A 19,155-nucleotide genomic window follows, 5' to 3' on the forward strand; every position below is an offset into this window, starting at 1 on the left:
CAGATTTAGGGAGTGGTCATAATGATCATACAATTTCCACTTTTATGACAATGAATTTATTTCTGAAAGAATTCTCGACTACAGCTATGCCCTTTATGTGATAGCTATATCTATGAGAAACTAAATCAACTCTGTATATTTATTCTGACAGTAATTTGCAAATTACTACTATGATGATCAATGCCAGTCTAAATTATGTTCAGGTGGTATGTCTGCATCAACTCTGGGTTAACAGGGGGATGTTAAGATAGAGAAAGGTAATACGTGGTTGTAACTGTAGAACAAGAGTTCAAGAAAGGGCCAGAATGGTGATATAAATATACAGGTTATTTACACAGAAATAATGGTTAATGATTATAGAGTAGATAAGCTGTCTGTGGGAGGGAGTAATAGCTACCGACACACACACACATATATTTTGGGAGCACAACTAATTCTGGGGAGCAAGAGAAAGAGTAGTTACTGAAGGAATAATTAGGGAGACAGGAAACGAAATGAGTGAAATTTCATAGCAGTCAAGAGAAAGCAGATTTTAAAAGAAGGAATGATAAATTATTTCAAATATGAATGAGACTTTTAAAAGGGAACTTTAAAAATCACTAAATATAGTAAGTCCCTGCTATACTGAGAAAAATATTGCAATAATTTAATTCTGCAAGGAGTGTAAATGGAACAGTGGAAAAAGTAGTCTGGAAATGGAGTTCTGAGGCTGGAACTCTGATGCTGATCTAAGAGAGATGTGCTGAGCCCACAGGAGGTGCCCTTTAGGCAGTGCTGGGGCCAAGCTATAGAGCTAAGTTATCAGGAGTGAGGGTGAAATAAAATCTTTGTCAGATGGATGAAATAAACAAAGTCTAAGACATGGTCTTCAAAGGGGGATATATAAGATGGTGCAAGGTATGGAAAGAAATTAACATAACTTCTTTTATATTACCTCTTTTGTTTTAAAAAGGTAGTATAAAGCAAGCAGAAACAGGGGTGCATTTTGGCACCCCTTAGTTCTGACCTTGGCTATTTCCTTGTGGATAAACTGATACGGTGTGCATAGGCTTTGGTGGAATGTGAAGGAAAGAATTTCTTAAGGCTACAGTTGGATCATACCATAAAACAGTAGTGAAGTAATGGAATAGCTTTGTAGCAAAGTGATGAGAAGAAAAGATAAACAAGGAGTTCTAGAGTGGCTCAGTGAGTTAAGGACCTGACATTGTCTTTGTGAGGATGAGGGTTTGATTCCTGGCCTCGCTCAGTGGATTAAGGATCCGAATTGCTGCAATCTGCAGCATAGGGTACAGATGTGGGTTGGATCCAGTGTTGCCATGGCTGTGGTGTAGGCTGGCAGCTGCAGCTCTGATTTGACCCCTAGCCCCGGAACTTCCATATGGCACAGGTGTGGTCGTTAAAAGAAAAGACAAACAACAGCTAAAGTGAGCAGAAAAGCCTTGCATGACTTAGAAAACCCCGTTTCCCAGAGTGTCCCATTCCTTAGATGAGAGTGTGGAGGATGAATTTTCCCTATGAATTAGAATTACCATTTTTGGTAATTCTAAGCAAACTTGGCCACATCCTTGACATTGCCCACATAAAAGCAGAAAACTTGGGATTTTTTTTTTTTTTCTTTCTCCTTCCCCACCCCAGGACATGAACTAGTAATGTACCAAACTCACTGAGGGCTTTCCAAGTGCCTGACATTTCATAAGTGCCTTATTTCATTTGATCCTCAGAACCCACAACAATGCTATATAGGAGCAACTATTTTGTGTATATAATAGTTCCATTCTATAGAAGAGAAAAGTAGGGTGCTTAAGCTACCAAGATGAAACCACTTTTTTCCAAATGCTATCACTGGAGGCTGGAATGAAGCATGTACATGTGAGTGATATATTCTGTGGGTAAAAGTAGTTATGGTAACAGGAAAGGAGAATACTAGCTGAAATCTTGAGTGGGAAGATCTTAGAAATCGGGGTAAAAAGGCCAGGACATCTGAAGTAGTGGGTGCTTCAATACTGTGTTTTTATGTCAGTTAAATCACAAAGCATGATTCTCAGATATATCAGTATTAGTACAGAGTTACATTAAGTCTTTTCACAAAAAGACAAAAAAAAAAAAACCCACAAAAAATGGAGTTCCCGTTGTGGTGCAGTGGTTAACGAATCCGACTAAGAACATGAGGTTGCAGGTTCGGTCCCTGCCCTTGCTCAGTGGGTTAAGGATCCGGCATTGCCGTGAGCTGTGGGGTAGGTCGCAGACGCGGCTCGGATCCCATGTTGCTGTGGCTCTGGCATAGGCTGGCGGCTACAGCTCCGATTGGACCCCTAGCCTGGGAACCTCCATATGCCATGGGAGCGGCCCAAAGAAATAGCAAAAAGACAAAAAAAAAACCACATTAAGTCTTTTCAAAATTTTATCAGCCAGAGGTAAACCATCAAATTTAATGAAAAGGTGTTTTAAAGCTATGTTTTCTCATATCACTGTAATCCTCAAATGTGATTTAAAAATCTCTAATCAGAGTTCCCGTCATGACTCAGTGGTTAATGAATCTGACTAGGAACCATGAGGTTGCAGGTTTGATCCCTGGCCTCGCTCAGTGGGTTAAGGATCTGGCGTTGCCGTGAGCTATGGCGTAGGTTGCAGACGTGGCTTGGATCCCAAGTTGCTGTGGCTCTGGCATAGGCCGGTGGCTACAGCTCCGATTCAACCCCTAGCCTGGGAACTTCCATATGTTGCAGGTGTGGCCCTAGAAAAGGCAAAAAGACAAATAAATTAATAAATAAATAAACAAACAAATAGCTCTAATCACTCATAAAACATGGTAAATAAGATCAAACAAATGAAACACAGTGGTATAATTATGGAAAAAATGAATTAAAATAATTAAAATTCTTGTCTCACAAGTATAGAAGAAACTATTTAAAATTCATCTAAAATGTATTAAAATAATATACATTAAATTTCCAGTTACCAAAATTCTCTACACAAGCTATATTTATCCTGAAGAACAGAGAAGATTCAAGATAAAATTTCTATGTTGGGAGCAGTGCTCCCTAAAAAGCATTTACCTCCATCACTTCTTGCTTTTCATCTGCTGCAAAAATATTAGGTACTTCTCCAGTATTTAGCACACTGTCAATATCCTCTAGAAAAGCTTCCTCTTTAATCTGAGTGTCTGTGATTAGAAAGACTGTCTTCTGGCCCTTCATGCCCACATTCCTTAACAGACTCTTAAAATAAAAATGTAATTATAAGCAGAATATGGTGAAAAGCTGTTGTTTTTGCTTTCTTCCCCCTTTCCTTTCTTTTGGTAACATCTCACTTTTAGAGTAGTATCTCTCCCATTCTGGTGGGGTTGTCAATTTTGGCCTCCATTTCTCCCATCTCTTGAGTGGAAGACTCAATTGGTCAGAGTTTTCCAAGCCCCTATACATAGCCACTGATTCAGAAGCGGGCATATGATTTAAGAGGACCCAATTAGAGTCTTCTTTTAGGGACTGAGACAGACTTGAGATGGTCCATAGAATGAGGTCAGTGAAAGAAAGAGAAATGGAGAAGCAAAGAGCCAGTAGATAGAAAGAGTAATTACTCAGGACTTAATTTGAGCCCTTAAATTCAGCCACATCAAAATCCCGTCTACCTCTGCCTCTGGACCATTCACTCATGTAAGCAGCCAATGACTCTTTTACTTAAGCTAGTTTGAGCTATTTTTCATTTTAGTTTGTTTTTTTCCTCAGTTGCAACCAAAGATTCCCAATTAACATAAAGATATAGACCCAGAGGTATGCTAGAGGTAACTTGTTTTGGATGTTAGAAATAATTGTTAAAATTTCAGGAATTTATAAGCAGAATGTTAAATACAGACAACATTAAAAATTAAATTATATAAATTTACAATTAAATAAATTATATTAAAAACAAGGATAACCAATATATAAATCTAATCACTTCCTATTTTATTACATTTATTATTACATAAGCTATGGAGTTTATTTAAATCCATTGTAGCCATACAGTAAAATATCATGAAACAGTGTTCAAACACATAGCTCTTCCCAACTTTGTTTTCAGTGCCATCATGTTAATAGTTTTAAATAATCTATGGGGGGAATTTTACAGCACAAAAACACAAATGCTACAAATCAGAGGTTCCCCTCCAACTCTCTGGAGAGCTGGTTATTAAACATTTTCTATTGGATATATTTCAAGTAAAAACAGCATCACTATTTCACTAGACAGTTTTTAAAATAAACTTCAAGCTTCATTTCAAAATAAAATCTTTTAAACAAATCATATCATTTAAATAAATGCTGAAATTTAATACTGCCTTAAACTATACTTTTTTCCCTTTAAAGCCATCTTCTAATATGCACATTGTTGTGTTCCTAGAAATAAATTTCTGTCATCAAAAGTAGTGAGTCTAGGGAGTTCCCGTTGTGGTGCAGTGGTTAACGAATCCGACTAGGAAACATGAGGTTGCGGGTTCAGTCCCTGCCCTTGCTCAGTGGGTTAACGATTCGGCATTGCTGTGAGCTGTGGTGTAGGTTGCAGACATGGCTCGGATCCTGTGTTGCTGTGGCTCTGGCGTAGGCTGGCAGATACAGCTCCGATTAGACCCCTAGCCTGGGAACTTCCATATGCCGTGGGAACGGCCCAAGAAATGGCAAAAAGACAAAAAAAAAAAAAAAAAGTAGTGAGTCTAGGAGTTCCTGCCATGGCACAATGGGATTGGCTGCATCTCTGGAGCAGTAGGATGCAGGTTCAATCCCTGGCCCAGCTCAGAAGGTTAAGGATCCAGCATTGCTGCAGTTGTGGCATAGGTCACAACTATGGCTCAGATCTGATCCATGGCCCAGGAACTCTATGTGCTGTAGAATGGAAAAAAAAAAGTAGTAAATCTAGGAATTCTCTTGTGGCATAGCAGGTTAAGGATCCAGTGTTGTCACTACAGTGCTTAGGTTGGCCAAAACTGAGGATAGACATGGACACAAAAATTCAAGAAGCTGAACAAATTCTGATTTGGATAAACCCACATAGAGCTACACATCAAGATACATTACAATAAAACTGTTGAAAGTCAAAGACAAAGGGAGAATCTTGAAAGCAGCAAGAGAAAAGTAGCTCATTACACACAAGAGAGCTTCCATAAGATTATCAACTTATTTCTTGACAGAAATCTCACAGGCAAAAAAGGGATGAAAGCACTAAAAGAAAAAAAAAATCTTTCAACCAAGAATACTGTATCTGGGGAAAAAAAGTTCTTTAAAAATAAAGAAATTAAGATCTTCTCATATGGATAAAAGCTGAGGGATTCACTACCACTAGACCTGCCTGTCAAGAAAGGCTAATACGAGTTCTTCAGGTTGAAACAAAAGACTCTAGATAGAAACTCAAAACCATACAAAAGTACAAAGTAAAGAGATGCAATGTATGACATAATAAATATAATTACCACTGTTGTATGTTATATATGAAGGTTTAAATTCCAAGTTTCCATCACAAGGTAAAAATATTTTTCATTTCTTTTTTCTTTCTTGTCTTTTTAGAGCTGAACCCACAACATATAGAAGCTTCCAGGCTAGGGGTCCAATTGGAGCTGTAGCTGCCAGCCTACACCACAGCCACAGCAATGCCAGATCTGAGCCAGTGTCTGCAACTTACACCACAGCTCATGGCAACACAGGATCCTTAATAAACTGAGTCCTCCTCATGGTTTCTAGAGAGATTCGTTTCCACAGAACCATGATGGGAACTTATTTTTTTTGTTTTTTGTCTTTTTATGGCCGAAGCAATGGCATATGAAAGTTTCCACACTAAGGGTTGAATCAGAGCTGCAGATGCTGGCCCACACTACAACAATGCCAGATTTGAGCTGTGTCTGTAACCTACACCACAGCTCACAGCAACCCTGGATCCTTAATCCACTGAGCAAGGCCAGGGATCGAACCTGCATCTTCATGGATACTAGCTGGGTTCATTACCACTGAGTCACAACAGGAACTCACAGAAATATTTTTCTTCTATTTCTTTAATTCTGTATCCATATAATATCATGGATGTTCAACTAAATTTATTGTGGTAATGACTTCATGATATATGTAAGTCAAATCATTATGCTGTACACCTTAAACTTATACAGTGCTGTATATCTATTATACCTCAATAACACTGGAAGAAAAAATAAAGTTCTCCACACTAAAAATAAATACATGGACAAATATAGAATTCTATTTTATTGTAATATGGTATATAAGTCTACTTTTAATTCTTGTATAGAATCTAAAAAACAAAAGCACAAAAAACCCTATAAATCTATGTTGTTGGGCACACAATCTATAAAGATGTAATTTGTGATATCAGTAACAAAGTGTGGGGGCAGATGTAAAGGAGTTTTTGTATATGACTGAATTCAAGTTGTTATTGGTTTAAAATAAATGGTTGTAACTTTAATGTCTTATGTAATTGCAATGGCAACCACAAAGAAAATATCTATGGAATATATGCAAAAGGAAAGGAGAAAGGAACCAGAGCATATCACTACAATAATCAACAAAAACAGAGGAAGACCATAAGAGAGGAAATAATGGACAAAAAACCTGTAAAACATACAAAAAACAAGTAACAAAATGCAAGTAGTAAATCCTTCTCTATCATCAATTACTTTAAATATAAATGGATAAAACTCCCCAATTAAAAGACATAGATTGGTTAAATGAATAAAAAAAATCAGGTTCTCAACAATCCAAAAATTTACATGGAACCATAAAAGACCCAGAATTGCCAAAGCAATCCTGAGGGGGAAAAAAAACAAGCAGGAAGCATAACTCTCCCAGACTTCAGACAACATTACAAAGCTAGAGTAATCAAGACAGTGTGATACTGGTACCAAAACAGACATACAGACCAATGGAACAGAAGAGAGAACCCAGAAATAAACTCCAGCCACGTTTGGTCAATTAATCTTCAACAAAAGAGGCAAGAATATAAAATTGGAAAAAGACAGTCTCTTCAGCATGTGGTGCTGGGAAAACCGGAGAGTTGCATGTAAATCAGTGAAACTAGAAAACACCCTCACACCATGCACAAAAGGAAACTCAAAATGGCTTAAAGGCTTAAACATAAGACAAGACACCATCAAACAGCTAGAAGAGAACGCAGGCAAAATATTCTATTACCTAAACTGTACAAATATTTTCTTAGGTCAGTCTCCCAAGGCAATAGAAATAAAAACAAAAATAAACCAATGGGATCTAATCAAACTTACAAGATTTTGCACAACAAAGAAGACCATAAAACAAACAAACAAACGAAAACAACCTACAGAATGGGAGAAGATAGTTTCAAACGATGCCACCAACAAGGGCTTAATCTCTAAAATATATAAACAACTTATACAATTTGACAGCAAAAAAACCCAATTTAAAAATGGGCAGAAGACCTGAATAGACATTTCTCCAAAGAAGATATATGGATGACCAACAGGCACATGAAAAAAATGCTCCATATCACTAATTATTAAGAAATGAAAACCAGAACTAATACAAGATACCATCTCACATCAGCCGGAATAGCCACCATTAACAAGTCAACAAATAACAAATGCTGGAGAAGGTGTGGAGAAAAGGGTACCCTCCTACACTGTTGGTGGGAATGTAAATTGGTACAACCACTATGGAAAACAGTATGGAGGTACCTTAAAAAACTATATATAGAACTACCATATATGATCCAGCAATCCCACAAATTTAAAACCAAAATTATATCAAGCAGATTTTCTGATCACAATGGAATGAAACTAGAAATCAATATTAGAAGAAAACTAAAAAGTCTACAAATGGAGGACAATTAAACAATGCACTCTTAAACAACCAATCACAGTTCAAAGAAGAAATCAAAAGGAAATTAGAAAATTTCTTCAAACAAATAAAAAAGATACCCCAACATATCAAAAATTATGGGATATAACAAAAACAGTGCTAATAGTGAAATTTATAGTTGTGAATGCTTACATTAAGAAGATCTCAAGTCAACAAGTTAATTTTATATTTCTTACTTTTTTTTTAAACTTTTGTTTATTTATTTTTTGCTTTTTTTTTTTTTTTTTTTTTTTTGTCTTTCTTTCTAAGGCCGCACCTGCGGTATGTGGAGGTTCCCAGACTAGGAGTCTAATGGGAGCTGCAGCTGCGGGCAACAGCCACAGCCACAGCTACGCCAGATCTCAGCCATGTCTTTGACCTACACCACAGCTTATGGCAATACCAGATCCTTAACCCACTAAGCAAGGCCAGGGATGGAACCTGCAACCTCATGGTTTCTAGTCAGATTCGTTAACCACTGATCCACAAGGGGAACTCCAATTTTATATTTCATGGACCTAGAAAAAGATGAAGAAATTCAACACAAAGGAGGAAATAATAAAGATTAGACCAGAGGCAAACAGAATAGAGAATAAAAAAATCAATGGAACGTTGAGATGGATTTTTGAAAAAAAATTTTTTAAAATACAAAACCTTAGCTATATTGAAAAAAAAGAGACAACTCAAATAACTAAAATCATAAATGGAAGAGGGGACATTAAAACTGATGCCACAAAAATTATAAAAGACTATGAACAACTATATGCCAACAAATTTGACAATCTGGAAGAAATGGACAACTTTCTAGAATCTTACAGCCTGCCAAAACTGAACCAAGAAGAAATGGATCAACTGAACAGACTGATCACTAGAAATGAAATTGAAGATCTCATAAAAACATTCCCTACAAATAAAAGCCCAAGACCAGATGGCTTCACAGGTAAATTCTACCAAACATACAAAGAGGATCTGGTGCCCATCCTCCTTAAACTTTTTCGAAAGGTTGAAGAAGAAGGAATACTCCCAAAGACATTCTATGATGCCACCATCACCCTAATTCCAAAACCAAAGATACCACCAAAAAAGAAAACTATCAGTCAATATCTTTAATGAATATAGATGCGAAAACTCTCAACAAAATTTTAGCCAACCGAATCCAACAACATATCAAAAAGATCGTACACCATGACCAGGTGGGGTTCATCCCAGGTTCACAAGGATGATTCAACATACACAAATCAATCAACGTCATATACCACATTAACAAAAGAAAAGTCAAAAACCAGATGATCATCTCAATAGACGCAGAAAAAGCATCTGACAAAGTCCAACATCCATTCATGGTCAAGACCCTCGCCAAAGTGGGTATAGAGGGAACATTACTGAACATAACCAAAGCCATTTATGATAAACCCACAGCAAATATGATACTCAATGGGGAAAAACTGAAAGCCTTCTCACTCAAACCAGGAACAAGATAGGGATGCCCACTCCCACCACTGCTCTTCAACATAGTTTTGGAAATCCTAGCCACAGCAATTAGACAAACAAAAGAAATAAAAGGCATCCATATAGGAAGAGAAGAGATAAAACTGTCACTCTATGCAGACGACATGATACTATACATAGAAAACCCTAAGGACTCAACCCCAAAACTACTTGAACTGATTAACAAATTCAGCAAAGTAGCAGGATATAAGATTAACATTCAGAACTCAGTCGCATTTCTGTATACCAGCAATGAAATATTAGAAAAGGAATACAAAAATACGATACCTTTTAAAATTGCACCTCACAAAATCAAATACCTCGGAATACACCTGACCAAGGAGGTAAAGGACCTATATGCCGAGAACTATAAAACTTTAATCAAAGAAGTCAAAGAAGATATAAAGAAATGGAAAGATACTCCATGTTCATGGATTGGAAACATCAATATTGTAAAAATGGCCATACTACTCAAATCAATCTACAGAGTCAATGCAATCCCTATCAAATTACCCAGGACGTTTTTCACAGAACTAGAACAAACAATCCAAAAATCTATATGGAACTACAAAAGACCCAGAATCGCCAAAGCAATCCTGAGAAACAAAAACCAAGCAGGAGGCATAACTCTCCCAGACTTCAAGAAATACTACAAAGCCACAGTCATCAAAACAGTGTGGTACTGGTACCAAAACAGACAGACAGACCAATGGAACAGAACAGAAAACCCAGAAATAAACCCTGACACCTATGGTCAATTAATCTTTGACAAGGGAGGCAAGAACAAAAATGGGAAAAACACAGTCTATTCAGCAAGAATTGCTGGGAAACCTGGACAGCTGCATGCAAAGCAATGAAACTAGAACACACCCTCACACCATGCACAAAAATAAACTCAAAATGGCTGAAAGACTTAAATATAAGACTGGACACCATCAAACTCCTGGAAGAGAACATAGGCAAAACACTCTCTGACATCAACATCATGAATATTTTCTCAGGTCAGTCTCCCAAGGCAAAAGAAATAAGAGCAAAAATAAACCAATAGGACCTGATCATACTGACAAGTTTTGCACAGCTAAGGAAACCAAAAAGACAACTTACAGAATGGGAGAAAATAGTCTCAAACGACACAACGGACAAGGGCTTAATCTCTAGGATATACACGTAATTTATACAGCTCAACAGCAAAAAAGCCAATCACCCAATGGAAAAATGGGCAAAAGCCCTGAATAGACATTTTTTCCAAGAAATATGTACAGATGGCCAACAAGCACATGGAAAAATGCTCAACATCCCTAATTATTAGAGAAATGCAAATCAAAACTACCTTGAGATACCACCTCACACCAGTCAGAATGGCCATCATTAATAAGGCCACAAATAACAAATGTTGGAGGGGTTGTGGAGAAAAGGGAACCCTCCTGCACTGTTGGTGGGAATGTAAACTGGTACAGCTACTATGGAGAACAGTTTGGAGATACCTTAGAAATCTATACATAGAACTTCCATATGACCCCGCAATCCCACTCTTGGGCATCTATCCGGACAAAACTTTCCTTGAAAAAGACACATGCACCCGCATGTTCATTGCAGCACTATTCACAATAGCCAAGACATGGAAACAACCCAAATGTCCATCAACAGATGATTGGATTCGGAAGATGTGGTATAGATACACAATGGAATACTACTAAGCCATAAAAAAAGAATGGCATAATGCCATTTGCAGCAACATGGATGGAACTAGAGACTCTCATCCTGAGTGAAATGAGCCAGAAAGACAAAGACAAATACCATATGATATCACTTATAACTGGAATCTAATATCCAGCACAAATGAACATCTCCTTAGAAAAGAAAATCATGGACTTAGAAAATAGACTTGTGGTTGCCTGATGGGAGAGGGAGGGAGTGGGAGGCATCAGGAGCTTAGGGTTAATGGATGCAAAGTACTGCTCTTGGAATGGATTTACAATGAGATCCTGCTGTGTAGCATTGAGAACTATGTCTAGATACAGACATTGCAACACAACAATGGGAGGAAAAAATATGTATACATGTATGTGTAACTTGGTTCCCATGCTGTACAGTGGAAAAAATAAATTAAAAAAATTATAAAAGATTATAATACTATTAACAATTGTATGCCAATAAATTGTATAACCTAGAAGAAATAAATTCCCAAAAACAAAACAAAGAAACTAAGGCACAGAAAGTTTTAGTAACATGTCCAAGATAATATAACTAACAAATCATACAAAGCAGGAATTAAAATTGAGTTTACTAATTTAAAAGTCCATGTTCTTTCTGTTACAGTATACTGCTTTTTACATCTGTTGGATCATTCATCAGTAAATGCATTAAAATTTTTTCTTTTAAATGAGAGATGAAAAATAATGTAATTCTTCCTTTCGATTCTGATGTAGACCCCTTTGATTTCTCTTCTGGGGCCTGCAGAGCCCTAAGCATGTGAGGGTGAAGCCCCAAGTATGCACTCCATTATTCCATTGGTTACTGGGACAGCAACACAATAAGAAATAAGAAGCTCTTAAGATCTGTTCATCATCACTGAGGTTCATATTTAACAGTCTGCTGGAAAACATGCATTTATCTGAAATAAGGTCTCTCTGAACTAGAGTAAAGATAAGATCAACAGCAGCAGTGGTAATAGTGCTGTGCTTAAGACCCAAGTTAAAAATCCTGCTCTCCTGTGCATACCTTCTCTCAGCTTCAGTTTCCTCATCAGTAAAACGGAGACAATACTTGCTACATTGAACTTTCATACATGTAGAATCAAATCAAGTATATAAAGCACTTTGGACAGTGCTTGGCACACACAGTAAATGTACTAGGAATATTATCATCATCACCAATGTAGTCAGCCTACAGCCATACAGGTTGGCTCTCTCTTTACATATAAAAGAAAGTATTGATATTATTTTAGATACCAGGTTTCCTCATGATTTTACCTTCATGTCCTCTCTCCATTCATTCATACCATAGCTCTTAGAAATTTCTGGCTGGAAAATCTGCATTTTTGCCATGGATGTAGCCAGACAAGTTAAAGATTGACGACCACTTCCTCCAAGTCCAACAAGCAAAGCATTTCCACCAGACTGCTTTAGAATTCGACATATTCGTGATAAATGTTCCAATACATACCTATGAAATATCAGTATTATTATACTTGAAAATATGAATGCAAATGTATATTTGCATATAATTATTGTTTTACTTTCCTAGAAGGATGGGCTTTGCTGTCCCTTATGATACTATCCCAATTTTAAAGATGTAATCATCAAAAAGTATGATTTTTCAAATGCAGTTGCAATTGGATCATTTGATTTAAAGGAAAACTATTTGAAATGTAAATTCAGGAAATCTAATATACAAATTACAAAATTAAAGTGAAATTGTGGAGTTCCTGTTGTGGCATAATGGAATTGACGGCATCTTGAGATCACTGGGAGGGAGGTTCAATCCCCAGCCCAGCACAATGGTTTAAGGAACTGGCCTTGCTGCAGCTGCGGCTTAGGTCACAAATCTGGCTTGGATCTGATCCCTGGCCCAGACACTCCACATGTCGTGGGGCAGCCAAAAAAGAACAACAAAAAAAAGAAATTGTATCCATTTGTACTGAAAGTATATTACTGATTTTATTAAAAACATTTCTTAAATTTTTAATACTAGGATTTCTATGTGAGAAATAGAAAACCAGTTGTATACAAAATAATAAATTCAGGAAACATACTCAGCCTCATCAGTAACTAGGAAAATTAAAATAGGAGCCACAGTGAGATATCATTCCACATTCTCCTTAGATTAAGAGAATTTACCAAATCTGGCAAATCTAAGTATTGGCAAGGGTGAGAAACAATGGAAGCTCTTAAAAAACAATAATCATTTTTGAAGATACTTTGGAAAAACTTAGTAAAGTAGAAGATGCTTACACACCATGAGATAATAATTCCAATTCTAGGAAAATAGCCTAGAGAAATTCTTACACACATAAAAAGGAGACATGAATGTTTAAACCTTTTTTATAATTACAGAAACTAGAAGTTACCAAGAAGTCTATCTCTGAAGAATAACTACATTGTATTAAAATTACAGTGGAATGCAATACAGTAGTAAAAAACCTGCTTTTTGTGAATTTCACAATCTGGAATAAACCAATTTGCAGAAGAAGATGCACAGTATAATACCATTTATATGAGTTTTAAACATACAAAATAAGACTGTATTTATGCTTAGGAATACACACATGTAGTAAAAATCCAAAGAAACACATGAGTTTCTTTTTACCACTGCAAGGTATGATGGGGATGCAGTGAGGGAGGGTCAGCTAAACAAGTGACTTTAAATGAATTGCTAGTATTTTATGTCTTAGGCTGGGTAATAGTTACAAGATTATTAATCATTTTTAATGTATTTTTATGCATTTTAAATATTTCACAATAAAATCTTACAAATAATAATTTTAGCCATCAATATCAAATATAGGTACCTAAAAATGACAAGATTCATTCTTGTTTTGTGAGTTTGATTATACTCATCTAGGCACTGGTCTACAATGTCATTAAACTGATGAATATTTGGAATTTCAATATAAACTCTATCATCTCCTTCAAGGTCAGGATTCATGTAGTCACCAAACATGAGATTTCTTAAGTCTTCTTCAGTTACCTATAATGGAAATCCACAAATTATAAAACTTAGTATTTTCTCTAAAATAAACTTAAGAAAATATTACACAAAATTTTGTTTTATACAAATTATGGGGTGATTATCAATTAGATAATTCTTTTAAACATTACAGAAATAAGTAATATAAAATAGTTGTAAAAATAACACCAGAAATTATAAAGTATCCTTAGGAAGTAAAAAGAATTTCTCCCCCTAGAGCCTGGAAAAGTTATTCTGAGCAGCTCCCATTTAGTAAATAGTTACTAAAAGATGGTCACCATGTTAAGCACATTATACCTATTATATCATTCAATCTCTATCATATAACTTTTATGTTATATATATAATTCCTTTGAACTTGAAGCTTCTCAAAATTAATTCCTATCTATAAAGAAAGTTAAAAGAATATGATCATTAAGAAGCAATAATATATATATATATTTTTTGGTCACACCCATGGCATGTGGAAGTTCCTGGGCCAGGGATTGAACCTGCATCACAGCAATGACCCAAGCCACTGCAGTGACAAGGCCAGGTCCTTAACCTGCTGTGCCACAAGAGAACTCTGAAGCAATAGTATTTTTATAAGATAAGTTGATTGTAATAATTCACACGATTAATTGTTTTAACTTAATGTGTTTTTAACCACTAAATATACTCACTGGTGCATTTCCTTTCCTCAAATGTGAAAAGATATTCTCAAATGATTCTTTAAAATGGTCCCTTACAACATTTCTGGTTAAAGTAAACAGCCAGAATCGGTCATTATCATTAATAAGGCGATCATAAAACACTCGGAGAACCTCATGCACAAACAGACGTGTCATAGTGTGCTTGTTCTCCACGGCCTCTCTTTCAATGAGCAAGCAGCCCCGGATGACTCGAGAAAAATCCCTCAAGTTGAAAATGTAATGAGATTTTGTGGGAGTGGGCAAAAGATTTTCCATGGATTGTTTGTATATCTGAATATGAAAAAAGCAACAGAGCAAAAATAAAATGCTTACAGTCTGCAAAGCCATGTAACAAACAGTATATTGTACAAAATATTTTATTTATCCTGTAAGATTATACCAGATTCTAAAATTGTATAATACTGAGCCTAGCATAGCATATATCTCTTTTGATTTATTACAGTCAACCAGTCATAAAGTTGAGGGAACGTAATATTACCTGATTCCATCCAAGCCCAAGAAGTGACAATTCTTTTTCAATTATTATGGTTATTCTATTTAAAGATGAATGACCTAGGATTAAACAATTAATAAAAACTGTAGTAGAAAATGAAGAGGATGACAAAGCAATTTCCTTTTCACTACCATTGACTTCAAATAAAATCAATGTGCTCTTTCATTTCCCTTCTCTTGTTTTCTTTTCCCTCCTTCTTTCTTTTATCTTAATTGTCTATTATATCAAAATGAATTATATTTTTTTCACATGCTGAATTCACCAAATGAGGTTTAACATTCTCTTTCAGGAAGGTAAATTAAATCTTTTTAATATAGCATTAAAAATCAAATGAAATTATTTTTTATTTATGTATGTTCTGTAATTCATCTCCCACCCCTAATCTCCACACATGGTAGGTCTATAATGCACAAAAGACAGGAAAAAAAGAGAATCTGTTCTGTATCCTATTGTGCCTTTCTATATCCTCTCTTTGTGGAAGATGCCTGAAATGTAAATATCAGTAATTACAGTGCTCTATCTCTTTGCTCATAGTTTCTCTATTTTAACAACACAACTTTCCACCAGAACAGGGGAAGAAGAACTTCAGAAAATACAATGCTCTTGGAAACAGATGGAATGATTCTATGGAGATTTTGCTTCTGGTTGAAATGATCCCAGAGGGAACTCCAATTTTACTGAGGCTCCAAAAAGCTTAGTCTAATGAGATTATCACTAATTTACCTTAAATACATTTTTTCCTTTTATCATCAGCAATTAGGTTGGCTCTGGCCTCTGAGCAGACGAAGTAACACACCCTGAATAAGTTAAGAGGTTGCTCTTTGGCCACATGGGTGGTTTTGTTTTCTATTCCCATTCTCGTTATGTTTGGTTTTGTTTTCCCACTGCTACTCCTAAGTTATTTGGTCTGGTAAAAAATAATGTATTCTTGAGCTGCGTACATTTCTTTTTTTAATTTTTTAAATATGAATTTTATTTCACACTGGTTAGTTTGCTGTTCTCTACCTTCTATGGGCAGGGGTCACCCATCAAGGGTTGTTGTCTTCTTCTGCTTTTTTTTTTTTTTGCCTTTTCCAGGGCTGCATCCCATGGCATATGGAGGTTCCCAGGCTAGTGGTCTAATTGGAGCTGCAGACGCTGGCCTACACCAGAGCCACAGCAACATGGGATCCAAGCTGCGCCTCGACCTATACCATGGCTCACGGCAACACTGGATCCTTAACCCACTGAGCAAGGCCAGGGATCGAACCTGCAACCTCATGGTTCCTAGTTGGATTTGTTAACCGCTGTGCCACAATGGGAAGCCCCTCTCTCTCTCTCTCTCTTTTTTTTTTTTTTTTTTTTTTTTTTTTGTCTTCTGCCTTTTCTAGGGCCGCTTCCGTGGCACATGGAGATTCCCAGGCTAGGGATCAAATTGGAGCCATAGCCACCTGCCTATGCCAGAGCCACAGCAACGTGGGATCTGAGCTGTGTCTGCAGCCTACACCACAGCTCATGGCAATGCCGGATCCTTAACCCACTGAGCAAGGCCAGGGATCGAACCTGCAACCTCATGGTTCCTAGTTGGATTTGTTAACCACTGTGCCACGATGGGAACTCCCTCTCTCTCTCTCTCTCTTTTTTTTTTAAAGACAACATGAAGAAGGAGAAGTAAGAGTGGGAAGAGAAAATAAATATAAGAGTAGGAATTCAACAACTAGGGAAACAACCATGATGTGACAGATAATTGGTTCTGAATGACTTCCTCATAACAACCTTGTTAAATAGGTATTATCTCCCATTTTAGCGATTAAAAACTAAATTTCTGGAAGGTCAAATTACTTGTTCAAGGCCAGATAGCTAGGAAACAGCTGTCAAGGCTCATACCCTGTTAGAGTTCCTAATTTCAAAGCCTATGATCTTCCTGTTCTCAAGCCTTCCTAGCAGCTTCTCTGAGACGGAAGACCAAAGCAGATGATTAAGAGGGAAAAAAGCAATAATAAAAAAATATGTTTTTTTTTTTTTAGGGCCACACCCATGGCATATGGATGTTCCTAAGCTAGGGGTCAAATCAGAGCTACAGCTGCCAGCCTACACTACTGCTACAGCAACGCCAGATTCAAGCTGCGTCTCTGACCCAAACCACAGCTCATGGCAATGATGGATCCTTAACCCACTGAGCAGGACCAGAGATCAAGCCCACATCCTCATGGATACTACTCAGGTTCGTTACCACTAGAGTCACAATGGGAACTACAAAAAAATTTTTTATTAAAAAAAAAGAAGGGAAGGATTGATGAGGATATATGCAATACTAAAACACTTCATATTGCATTCTTTGCTCACCTCCATAGTTCCACTGACAATTTGGTTCCCAACTAAAAAGTACTCAGGAGGAAATTCACGAGTCCTAAGGTAGAATGCTACAATTGATGAGAAGATTCGAATCATGGTTTCATCACTAAAAGTATTAATAGTGCAAATGTTGAAATGTCGAATAAAACGAGGAGTGACTGGATTTCTTCCACCACCTGGAGGGCCCATGGCAGCAATCAGCTCTATGTCAACCAATGTGATTTTACTCGTGTCCTTAAGGTCATACCTTGAAAGCACATAAAAATTCCAAAACAATCAGTTATAAAGCCAACAAGATGGACTGTAAAGTAGATCTCCTTAGAAACTTAATATAATTTTAGCTTCTATAAAAGGAAGAGGTTTAGATAATACTTAGAGTAAGAAAAAACTTTTTTTAAGGATTCCTGTAATTTTAATTTTAATTTTTTTTTCTTTTTTGGTGCACATCCATAGCACATAGAAGTTCTCAAGCCAGGGATCAAATTCAAGCCATAGCAGTGACAATGTTGGATCCTTAACCCTTAGGTCACCGGGGAACTCCCTATTTCATTTTTTAATTGAGGTACAATTGATATAACATTATAATAGTAGTTTTCTACAATGGAATGTTTTGATATTTGTATATACTGGGAAATGATCACCACAATAAGTCCAGTTAACATCTGTTACCATACATAGTTACAAATTTGTTTTCTTGGGATAATTTTCAAGATCCATCCTCTTGGCTACTTTCAATATGCAATACTGTGTCATTAACTATAGTCACCATGATGTACAATACACCCCCCAACTTATTCATTTTATAACTGGCAATTTGTACCTTTTAACCCCCTTCACCTGTTTCCTACCCTCCATCCCCCCACCTCAGGCAAACACCAATCTGCAGAGAGAACTTGTTTTAAAGCAGCTTATTTCTCTTTTTAGTGACACTAACTCTGTTGCCCAGATTCTGGATATTGAAAATGTCCCATCCTCTTGCTTTCACCTTTCTTTTTGCCTATTCTTTCCAATTTGACTTTCTGCTTCGTGTCTTCACACTCCAAATCTTAAAGTATGGATGAGAGATCAATCTCATTTGTAGATTTGTTATAGGTAGGATGACCATATGTTCCATTTTGCCTAGGACAATTCTTGTTTGTGCCTGTGCCTGTCCTGTCCTCCTTTTTCTCTCAGAAATGTCCTGGTTTGAACAATAAACTATATCCTCGTTCTACTTAGAGCTAAGTCCTCATTCTTTTTCACATTTAAAATATTATCTTTAGAGTACATAAGGATGTCTAAATAGGACCTATATATTTTTGTTATATAAAGAGAGACCCATTAGGGAATAACAAAGCTTCAAAGAAGTTTTAATTAGAAAGGGGCATATATGCAATTACAGAATATCATACTATGTGAAGAAAGTCAGAAAGAGAAAGACAAACACCATATAATTTCACTTATGTCTGGAATCTAATATAGGGCACAAATGAACCTTTCCATGAACAAGAAAATCATGGACATGGAGAACAGACTTGTGGTTGCCAAGAGGGAGGGGAAGGGAGTAGGATGGATTGGGAATTTGGGGTTAATAGATGCAAACTATAGACTTTGGAATGGATAAGCAATGGGATCC

General features: G+C 36.5%; 1 protein-coding gene across 1 annotated transcript in view; it reads right to left on the bottom strand.

The window, feature by feature from the left end:
• Positions 1 to 19,155, bottom strand: part of DNAH12 (dynein axonemal heavy chain 12) — a 246,824-nt gene that overhangs the window by 96,918 nt on the left and 130,751 nt on the right. Inside the window, exons 41-45 of the mRNA XM_084988686.1 lie at positions 17,532 to 17,787; positions 14,684 to 14,983; positions 13,843 to 14,021; positions 12,305 to 12,497; positions 3,057 to 3,218 (exon numbers count right to left, since the gene is read on the bottom strand). Coding sequence (XP_084844812.1) covers positions 3,057 to 3,218; positions 12,305 to 12,497; positions 13,843 to 14,021; positions 14,684 to 14,983; positions 17,532 to 17,787 — 1,090 coding nt within the window. The remainder of the gene's footprint in view (positions 1 to 3,056; positions 3,219 to 12,304; positions 12,498 to 13,842; positions 14,022 to 14,683; positions 14,984 to 17,531; positions 17,788 to 19,155) is intronic.

This window comes from Sus scrofa, chromosome 13, assembly GCF_054392235.1.
Source record: "Sus scrofa isolate SSC_HxYL_T2T_F1_AM1 chromosome 13, Sscrofa_HxYL_maternal_Yorkshire_Landrace_v2.0, whole genome shotgun sequence".
In the NCBI taxonomy this organism is placed as follows: domain Eukaryota; kingdom Metazoa; phylum Chordata; class Mammalia; order Artiodactyla; family Suidae; genus Sus; species Sus scrofa.